We start from the raw sequence: 11441 nt of genomic DNA, 5'->3' as shown, positions 1-11441 counted from the left end.
TGTAATCGGGCTTGATTCTAAGTTAGCACGATTCATTGTTGCCTCGTTGAAAACCTTGCAGAAAAAACCCATTTGGGATAAAACTCGCTCTGAGGGAAAAAGTGTGCAACACATGCTTTCATACCTAAGGACTTCGTGTCGTTTGCTAAAAAGTCTGTTGTCATTTCTTATCAACCACATGCATGTGTTAATTTGTAAATAGGAAAAGAATGAAGAAAGGTCGTACCTTAGCAGTAGTACCATTTTAGGCGAGATATGTTCCAATTGCTTGGTAGTTGTTCCCCATTCATTGTTCTGAGCTTGTAAGATCCTTTTCCGGTGACCTCAAGAATTTGGTACGGTCCTTCCCAATTCGGGTTTAATTTTCCTTCATTAGGATCTCGGGTGTTGATGGTGACTTTTCTTAGCACTAAGTCCCCAACATTAAAATATCGAATATTAGTTCTTCGATTGTAGTATCTCTCGATTCGTTATTTTTGGGAAGCTAATCGGATGAGGGCGGTTTCATGCCTTTCGTCCAATAGTTCTAGGCTCGTATTCATGGCCTCGTTATTTGATTCCTTTGTTGCATATCAAAACCGGATACCCGTCTCTCCGACTTCGACTGTTATTAGAGCTTCGACGCCATAAACTAATAAGAATGGGGTAGCCCTAGTACTGGATTTTGAGGTTGTGCAATATGCCCAAATAACTTCGGGTAGGATTTCCTTCCACTTTCCTTTGGCATCGGTTAACCTCTTCTTAAGATTTTGGATGATGGTTTTGTTGGTTGATTCGTCTTGCCCGTTCCCGTTAGGATGATAAGGTGTTTATAGGATTCTTTTGATCTTATGATCTTCGAGAAATTTGGTTACTTTGTTGCCGATGAACTATTTCCCGTTATCACACACAATTTCTGATGGCATCCCGAATCGACGTATGATGTGATCCCAAATGAAGTCGATGACTTCCTTCTCCCTAACTTTCTCGAAAGCCTGTGCTTCAACCCACTTAAAAAAATAGTCAGTCATAAACAAAATAAATTGAGCTTTACCTAGTGCCAATGGGAAGGGGCTGGATCAGTCTGCTGAGGTCGAGGCTATTTGGTATCTTTTATGCGTCCGATAGCCGATACGATGTCAGATGCATCAACATTGAAGTTATACTCCGACAATCGCAGTGCTTCCTTAGGTCCGGTATGCCTGTCAAAACCATTCTTGATGATCAACCCTCAAGAGACATGGCCTCGATCGCTTCTCCTCTCACTTCGTACGGAGTTATGCCCAAGTCCGTTACCCCTACGATCTCTATTATATGGCTGGTATCGATCCATGTTCATCCTTGGTCCTCGATCGTTGTCTCTTTTGGTAGCGGATCCAGAAAGAGCCCCCGGCTGGTCATCTTCGATTCTAATCTTTGATTGATATCGATTATGTATATTGGCCTAGGTAACAGCTGGGCACTCAATCAAGTCCTGCTTCAACTATTGTGAAGCCATTGAGCTTCGTTCATTTAGTCCTTGGGTGAAAGCTTGAACGGCCCAATCGTCTGTGACCGGTGGTAGATCCATTCGTTCTATTTGGAAACGAGATACAAACTCTCTTAGCATCTCATTCTCTTTTTGCTTTATCTTGAAAAGGTTCAACTTCCTAGTCTCGACCTTTATGGCTCCGACGTGAGCTTTTACAAAAGAATATGCAAGCATGGCAAAAGAATCGATAGAGTTATGTGTTAAATTATGATACCATATCATTACTCCTTTTGATAGGGTTTTCCCGAATTTCTTTAGTAATACGAATCTGATCTCGTCGTCCTCTAGATCATTCCCTTTAATGGCATACGTGTAAGAGGTGACATGCTCGTTGGGGTCGGTCGTTCCATTATACTTAGGAATCTCGGGCATGCGAAACTTCTTGGGGATCGGTTTGGGAGCTGCGCTCAGTGAGAAAAGCTTTTGTACGAACTTCTTTGGAATCCAAACCCTTCAATATTGGTGGTGCCCCCTGGATCTGATCAACCCTTGAGTTATAAGTTTCCACTTTCTTGTCGTTTGCTTCGATCCTCTTTTCCCCTGATTCTATCCGCTTTGTCAGCTCCTTAAGCATCTTTATAATTTCGGGGGTTAGTCCCCGATTCTTGTCATTTGACGTTAACACAGCTAGCCCCGTTATGTCGGTGACTTCTTGGGGTGGACCGGGTTCAGCCCTGCTCGGTGCCTGGGTTTGGCTCTGCAACTTAGTTATCGCTACCTATTGAGCTTGCAACATCAAAGGTCATACGCAGGCCGATCCCGTCTTCTCCAATATTTTTGGTATTTCGAACTGCAAATCGGATTCCACCATGGATGCTATTTTCGAGATCGGAATGTTGGTTCGCTTCGATGGCCACATGTGAATTAACATCAATCAGATCCACGGCCCGAATTTCAACGGGGTCAGTGGGTGGCCATCCATCCTCGGGCGTCTCGTTGTTATTCTCCCCTTGATGGCCAGATTCATTGTCTATATGTAGGGGTATTAATTGAGAGTTCGTCATTTTTAGCCTGAAAATCAAAAATACTTCCAAGAGCAAATGTAAAATAGTGTGTTTTTCAGAGATTTAGTATCAAATAACCACTATTATCCTTAGCCCCACGGTGGACGCCAAACTGTTTACCCGAAAAATAAATATTCAATTGAATTTATAGGCAGTTCTAAGGATATGTGGTATAAATTCGGTACAAATTGAGAAAGTATATAAATGAATATCAAAATTAATTGTGAAAGAAATGAGTGCAAACCGAATGGATTAATTATACTAAACCTTCAAGTTTTATCACCCTCAAACTGAATGGAGAGTAGGTGATAGAAGACCAATATGACTAAATATCAAAACCAGAAGAAAGATAGTATATTGCTTTATGTTCTATGAATCTGAATGAATCTCGCTTACAAATAATCAAACCCCCCTTTATATAGTGGGGAGGTCCTATTTTTAATATAATTTTTTAAATACAACAAAGAATCTCATGATAGATTAATTAATTGGCCTCTCCTTGATATGCGCCGTGATTTCTGCCGAGATTCTCGCCCAATTGCGGATATTTCGGCTTTCTGTTTTTTGGCTCGATAACCTTTCCTCGATTGAGGCTGGTCTCGGCCTCGATCGGTCTCTATTTAGCCCGGTCTCTATTTCGCTCGACCTTGATCTTAGCCGATCTCCATTTTGCTCGACCTTGATCTTAGCTGATCTCGATCTTGACCGGTCTCTATTTTGCTTGACCTTGATCTTAGCCGATCTCGATCTTGACCGCTCTCTATTTTGCTCGACCTTGATCTTAGCCGATCTCGATCTTGGCCAGTCTATATTTTGCTCGACCTCTGGGTTTCGAGCTCGGTAACCTAACTTCGCGTCATGGCTTGATATTACACGAAGTTGATCCTTGGTCTATCATGTTCCAATCTCGATTATTCATACGAAGGACAAACTCAGTTTTAACCGTATATAGGCATATATTCTAAGCACACAGTTTTGACCGTATATAGGCATATATTCCAAGCACATGGTGTATTAAAGGACTTCAGAAATCAGTATAATAAATTAGAAGTTTCGCAACAAACTGAACTGCAAACAAGCTTTTTACAGAAATAATTAGACAAATAAGATGAGTGCCTAGGCTAAAGGGTAAAAAGTGAATGCATATCACAATTCCATTCTTACTAAAAATAATTAGACAAACTTAACCATTGCAAAATGAAAATCAAATTTATAGAGAGAGAGATTCAAATGAAGTTCTTTAACTTACTTTCTCAGCTCAAGTTATTCTAAATAAGAGCAAGTTTTCCTTTTTCTTTTTGGTAATTTTGATGTGGCCTTGTCATCTGGTGAATGTTATTTTAATAGATGAAGCACATGGTATTGTCCAAATATAGAAATATGTTTATTAACATTAATTAGGAAGAATGAGTTAATTAAAAGTCACGAACAAAGAGCAGCAGACACGAAGCCATGTTTTCTTTAAAGTTGCTTTTCCCTTTCTTAGGTTTTTATTTAACATTTCTTATCATACACCTTTTTTTAGAATTTAACTCTATGAGCTGACCGTTTAAAAAAATTTATGCGATCAAATTAATTATTAGATAACATATAACATTTTATAATATATATTAATTATTGGTGATCTAATAAAAAGTAACTAACCTACTATAATATAAGATAAATTACATTAATTATAAACAAATACATTGTGAGGGTATATGACTTAAATTATTTTTTTTATTCCTCAGAATACACAACAAGACAGATCAGAATAAACAACAGCATTGTACTGTACAACAACCACTGCTTTTGGATTTACATTACATAAATTAAAAGAAAGGGCTTTTGGAGAGATCAGACATGTGGAATAGTGGAAGTAGCTTAGCTTGACCAAGCAGTAAAATGATAAATCATGTGCACATCAGAGACAAAATTAGGCAAACATAAAAGACAAATAATTTAATAAGCCTTCAATCCTTTCATCAAATGATGATGATACCTTTAAAAATTTAATAATAAAACTAACAGTGTTAACTTGGTGTACTAATTTCTCGCAATATAGCAAAGTAAAGTGAAAGGTCGGATCACATTGATTAGTCTATTGTATGCAGTCTTGCCTTATATTTTGTAAGAGGTTCCACGACTTAGATTTGTAATCTTCTAATCAAACGACAACAACTCTTACCGTTGCGCCAAGATTGCCCTCCAATATAATGAGCTTTCATACTGTCATCAAACGACGATGATAACTTTTAAAAATTAATAATAAAAATAAATGAAGGGCTGTAATTGGTGTGTTAAGCTCTTGCTATGCAGCGGGAAAGGGGGGTCGGATCATATTGATCAGTTTATTATACGCAGTTTTACCTTATATTATTTCAAGAGGATCCACGATTTAGATTTGTAATCTTCTAATCAAACGACGATAATTCTTATCGTTGCGCCAAAATTGTCCTCCCATATAATAAAAATAAACACTGAAGAAAAGTTTATTAATCTTAGCCATCTATCTAACCATTATCTCCTTTCTCAGTTTCTCTAGTGTGAAGATAAGGATTTTGCTTGGTTGGACAGCTTTATTTTACCTATCTTTAATGTTATCTTAGGTGTAATATAAGACACTAAGCCATCACTAATTACATTATTAATTACACTATATATTCTCATAAAGCTTCAACATAACCATGATTTTGTATGACTTCAACTGATGATTAACTGACTAAGCTTTTATCACACATGTCAATGTCCTGAAAGACAGTTTTTAAAAATTAATATCTATATGACATCTACTACTTCTTGTCTTAAGGGTTAATTAAACAACTTAAAACCCATTGTTGTTGGAAAAGTTTTAGAATAGATTTAAGTTTAACGGGTTCAATCCTAAAGTTTTCGACATTGAACATATTATATATTTAAAATTATGGGTTCATATATACTATTTCTTGTATTTTTAGTAAATTTTTACACAGATTTATGTCTAGTAAAAAGTATTAAGTTCAGACGAACTCGATACCCGATACCAAAAGATTGTCACGACCCAATTTCATCTTAGGCCGTGATGGCACCCAACACCACTGTTAGGCAAGCCAACACTGATCAAACTAATAGTTTCCGATTTAAATAAAATACTAAGTAGATAACATTTCCTTATTTGTTAAAGAGATTTAGAAATTTGCGAATGTGACATAATTTAAACAGAAGCAAACGAGTACAAATCGTAATCATGTAAACGAATCCAAAATCATAAGTCTACTAGTGTGTGTGCCAAGACATGGTGTCATAAGTATGTGGGCAATCTAGTAGAATATACAAAATGATACTAGCCTACTGTCTGAAATGAAATAGATAAAAAAAAAATACAACATAAGGGAGACTCCAGCTGCTGCAGAACGGCTCGGAAGGCAGTTCACCGTGAAATCTCGAGATGAGGATCAAATCTGCGCACCAGGCTGGTAACTAGATGCACCTGCCTCAGATCCTGTACAATTAAGTATAGAAGTGTGGCGTGAGTACACAAATAATATGTACCCAGTAAGTATCTAATCTAACCTCAAAGAAGTAGTGACGAGGGGTTGACTCCGACACTTACTAGGGCCAACAACATGATAATATGAAATTCTAATTAAGAATGATGTACAACAATAAGAGTCGGAACAAGAAATAACTGAACAAATCTTCAGAAATATTTAAGAGCTTGAATCACTCCCTTCCTTTAAACATATGATCACACAAACAATGAATTTATACCGATTATGAAAGGAACTTCCAGTTCTATTATCACACACAAATACCACCGAGGACGTTCGGCCCAATCCAACATAAATGTAAATTGTGCACTACCGAGGGTTGAACGACACGAACCATAGATGCATCTATTACCCCGCTCGCGAATCATACATGCGACGCGGTCAAATATAAATTTATCAACAAATCATAACCCTTTCTTGACTCTTTTTAAAATAAAGACAATTCGACTTGAAGCTTTTAAATCCTTAAAAATCCTTAACTCAGTTCCATTTGATACAATTAACAAATATAATCAAATAACTGTGTCCACAAGCATGGTGTAAACCTAAAACTACCCGGACATAAACAGGAATAGTAGCTACGTGCGGACTCTCGTCACTTCGTGCGTACGTAGCCCTCACAAATAACAACACATATTAATTAAGTTCACATATGGGGTAAGTTCCCTCTTACAATGTTAGAAAAGAGACTTACCTCGTCTCAAAGCTTACTTCCCAATTTAAAAATGCGCTCAAACCTCCAAATTTGATGCCGAACGACTCAGAACTAGCCAAACATTATATAAATCGATAAATCTATTGCTCACAAGCTCATATCTCTACTATTAAATTGATTACCCAACCAAAATTGCAAGATTCCTAAAATTCACCCCAGGCCCACACGCCCGGATTCCGAAAATATTTGAAGAAAGTTGTTACCCATAACCTTAGGAACATATATGATTTTCACTAAGTTTCATAATCATTTTCGTGGTAAAATCTCATTTTTATTAAACCCTAGATTTTTTCATCTCAACCCATGATTTCTACCAATTTTTATGTGGAAATTCGCCCATAATATATGTACTACACTCATATTTAGAAGAAATTACTTACCTCACCAAGCTAGGTCGAAATCCCCTCCTTAGAAGCTCTCAAATCGCCCAAGAGTGGAAGAAAATGTGATAAAAATGGTCCTAACCCGTAATAAATGAGGTTCACTGCCTCCAGCGGTCATAGGGTCGCACCTGCGCCCTCGCTTCCGCGGACAAGGGTCCGCTTCTGCGGAATTCACTGGGCTGGCTGGGACCGCTTCTGCGGATGGGTACCCGCTTCTGCGGAGGATGGGCCACTGCGAAAACTGGGTTACCCTCCTTCGGCCGCTTCTGCGAGGCTTAGACCGCACCCGCGAACTCGCACATGCGGCTGACCAAGCGCAAGTGCGGTTTTGATAGATCTGGTGCATCAGCTGCTGCTCCAAATTCTCATCTTGGTCCGAGCCTCGTTCGATTGACACTACGGGCCTCCGGGGCCCCGCCCAAACATACCAACAAGTTTGGAATCATACAACGGACTCTCTCAAACTCTCGGAACGCCTGAAACAATATTAAAACTAAGAATCGCACCCCAAAACCAATTGAATCAAACTTAAGAACTTCAGGTTCTTCAATTTACTTCCAATGCGCTAAAACGTACTTAAACTACTCGGAATAACACTAAACTTTACGTGCAAGTCTTAAATGACATTACAGAACTATTCCCGTCTCGGAATTCCATTTGGACCTTGATATCGTCAAAACCAGCTCCAAACCAAATTTAAAGAACTTTTAAAACCTTCAAGAACCAACTTTCACTATTAGGCGCCGAAAAACACCCGGGTCATCCAAAACCCAATCCGAACATACGCCCAAGTTCGAAATCATCATACGAACCTATTGGAACCATCAAATCCTGATTCTGAGGTCGTTTACTAAAAAATATTGACTGAAGTCAAACTTGGCCTTTTAAACCAACCTTAAGGAACCATGTGTTCCGATTTCAACCCGAACCCTTCCAAATCCCGAACTAACCATTCCCGGAAGTCATAAAACAGTAAGAGCATGTACGAAAAATCTTATTTAGGGGAACGAGGTTCTAGAAATCAAAACGACCGGTCGGGTCGTTACATTCTCCATCTTTTAAACAAACGTTCGTTCTCGAACGGGTTTAGAATCATACCTGTAGTGCTGAATAAGTGTGGATATCTGCTCTGCATATCCTCCTCGGACTCCCAGGTTGCCACTTCGACTGGTTGGCCCCTCCACTGGACCTTTACCATGGAAATCCTCTTGGATCTCAACTGGCGATCCTGTCTAGCAACAATGGCAACTGGCTCCTCCTCATAACCCAAGCTCTCATCTATCTGAATAGTGCTGACGTCTAACACATGTGACAAGTCGGCGTGAGACCTCCGGAGCATAGACACGTAAAAAAACGGATGAACTCCTGATAGGGTGGGACGTAAAGGAAGCTCATAAGTAACCTCCCCAACCTGCCTCAACACCTCAAATGGGCTAATAAACCTTGGGATCAACTTGCCATTCTTCCCGAATCTCATAATGCCCTACATCGGCGAGACTTTCAAGATAACCTTCTCACCTACCATAAATGATACATCACACGTCTTATGATCCATGTAACTGTTCTGTATGGACTGTGATGTGCGACGTCGCTCCTGAATCAACCTTACCTTTTCCAAGGCATCCTTCACTAAATCAGTACCATATAACTTAGCCTCGCCGGGATCAAACCACCTAATAGGAGAACGACATCACCGAACATATAAAGCCTCAAATGGAGCCATCTCGATGCTGGACTGATAACTGTTATTGTAAGCAAACTCGGTCAAAGGCAAGAATTGATCCCACTGTCCCCCAAAGTCAATCACACATGCTCTGAGCATGTCCTCCAAGATCTGGACTATCCGCTCTAACTGCCCATCGGTCTGTGGATAAAACGCAGTACTGAGCTCTACACGGGTCCCCAACTCACTCTGTACGGCTCTCCAGAAATGCAAAGTGAACTGAGGGCCTATGTCTGATATGATGGAAATAGGTACGTCGTGCAACTGAACTATCTCCCGAATATAAATCTGGGCCAATCTCTCTGAAGTATAAGTAGTTGCAACTGGAATGAAGTGTGATGACTTGGTCAACCTATCAACAATGACCCAAACTGCATCGAACTTTCGCAAGGTCCGCGGCAACCCAACTACGAAATCCATAGTAATACATTCCCATTTCCACTCTGGTATAGTCATCTGCTGGAGTAAGCCACCTGGCCTCTGGTGCTCATACTTAACCTGCTGGCAATTTAGGCACCTGGCTACATACTCAACTATGTCTTTCTTCATCCACCGCCACCAATAATGCTGTCTCAATTCCTGATACATCTTCGTAGAACCTGGATAAATGGAATATCGAGAACTGTGTGCCTCCTCTAGGATGTTCTCCCTCAAGCCATTGACATTAGGAACACATAGACGACCCTGGAGTCATAGGACACCATCCTTGCAAATAGAAACTTCCCTGGCAATACACTGTAGTACCGTCTCCCTAAGAACTGCAAAGTGTGGATCATCAAACTGTCGAGCCTTGACCTGCTCCAATAGTGAAGACTGGGCAACAACACATGTAAGAATTCGGATGGGCTCTGAAATATCCAACCTCACAAGTCTGTTGGTCAAGGACTGAATGTCCAAATCTAGTAGCCTCTCCTATGCTAGAATGAATGCCAAGCTACCAATGCTCTCTGTCTTCCTACTCAAGGCATCCGCGACTACATTCGCCTTGCCCAGATGATAAAGAATAGTGATGTCATAGTCTTTCAGTAACTCAAGCCATCTGTGCTGCCTCAAATTGATATCCCTTTTCTTGAACAAGTGTTGGTGTAAACCTCACAAGGCACCCCATATAGATAATGCCTCCAGATCTTACGAGCATGAACAATCGCGACCAACTCCAAATCGTGCACATGATAATTCTTCTCATAGGGCTTCAGCTGACATGAAGCATATGCAATAACTTGCCCTTCCTGCATCAATACACAACCCAAGACAATGCGTGAAGCGTCGCAATACTCCGTATACATCCCTGAACCGGAAGGCAACACTAGAATTGGTGTTGTAGTAAAGGTTGTCTTGAGCTTCTGAAAGCTCACCTCAAAATCATCGGTCCAACGGAACGGAGCACCCTTCTGGGTCAATCTAGTTAGAGGTGATGCAATGGATGAGAAACCCTCCACAAATCGGTGATAATAACCTGCTAGCCCCGAGAAACTCATGATCTCAGTCGCCGAAGTAGGACGAGGCCAACTCTGAACCGTCTCAATCTTCTTGGGATCCACCTTAATACCCTCGCCTGATACCACATTCCCCAATAATTCCACATAATCTAACCAAAACTCATATTTGGAGAACTTAGCATATAGCTTCTGTTCCCTCAAGGTCTGAAGCACCACTCTCAAATGCTGCTCATGCTCTCTCAAGCTACGTGAGTAAATCAAGATGTCATCAATGAAGACAATAACAAAGGAATCGATATAAGGCCTCAACACCCTGTTCATCAAATCCATAAATGTCGTTGGGGCATTAGTCAGGCCGAAGGACATCACTAGAAACTCATAATATCCATATCTAGTACGTAAGGTAGTCTTCGGAACATCTGAGTCATAAATCTTCAACTAATGGTATCCCGATCTCAAGTCGATGTTAGAAAACACCCTAGCACCCTGCAACTGGTCAAACAAATCATCAATACGCGTCAGCGGGTACTTGTTCTTAATGGTGACTTTGTTCAACTGACAGTAATCAATGCACATCCGCATAGTCCCATCCTTTTTCTTCACAAATAATACTAGTGCACCCCAAGGTGATACACTCGGCCTGACGAACCCCTTCGCTAGAAACTCCTCAAGTTGTTCCTTCAACTCCTTCAAGTCTTTCAGAGCTATACGATACGGTGGGATGGATATAAGCTGAGTGCCCGAAGCCAAGTCAATACAAAAATCAATATCACAATCTGGTGGCATGCTTGGAAGGTCAGAAGGAAACACATCGGCGAACTCCCAGACTACTAGAACTGAATCAATCGACGGAGACTCTGCGGTGGCATCCCGAACATAGTCTAGATAAGCCAAACAACCCTTCTCGACCATATGTCGAGCCTTTAGAAGAGAGATAACCTAACTAGATATACTGGCAGACAAACCCTCCCACTCCAATATAGGCAACTCTGGAACTACTAAGGTAACAGTCTTGGTGTGGAAATCAAAGATGGCGTGATATGGGGATAACCAATCCATGCCCAGGTTGACCTCAAAGTCGGTCATATCAAGTAACAGAAGGTCTGCTCTAGTCTCGTAACCACAGAATGTGACCATACATGACTGATAGATCTGATC

The 11441-nt window shown here is 40.4% G+C and overlaps 1 protein-coding gene across 1 annotated transcript; it reads right to left on the bottom strand.

Annotated features, from left to right (window-relative positions):
• Positions 1–8604: 8604 nt before the first annotated feature.
• LOC138898376 (uncharacterized) lies at positions 8605–11195 on the bottom strand. Its single transcript, XM_070184436.1, has 6 exons — positions 10933–11195; positions 10532–10596; positions 10200–10432; positions 9546–9639; positions 8882–9167; positions 8605–8794 (listed from the first exon to the last, which is right to left on the bottom strand). Exons 1-6 carry the CDS (start codon positions 11193–11195, stop codon positions 8605–8607), a joined length of 1131 nt encoding a protein of 376 aa, XP_070040537.1.
• Positions 11196–11441: the final 246 nt, after the last annotated feature.

The sequence above is a fragment of the Nicotiana tomentosiformis genome, chromosome 9, assembly GCF_000390325.3.
Source record: "Nicotiana tomentosiformis chromosome 9, ASM39032v3, whole genome shotgun sequence".
Taxonomy (NCBI): domain Eukaryota; kingdom Viridiplantae; phylum Streptophyta; class Magnoliopsida; order Solanales; family Solanaceae; genus Nicotiana; species Nicotiana tomentosiformis.
Note: the sequence above shows the minus strand (reverse complement) of the source record. Positions and strands in the feature narration are given on the sequence as shown.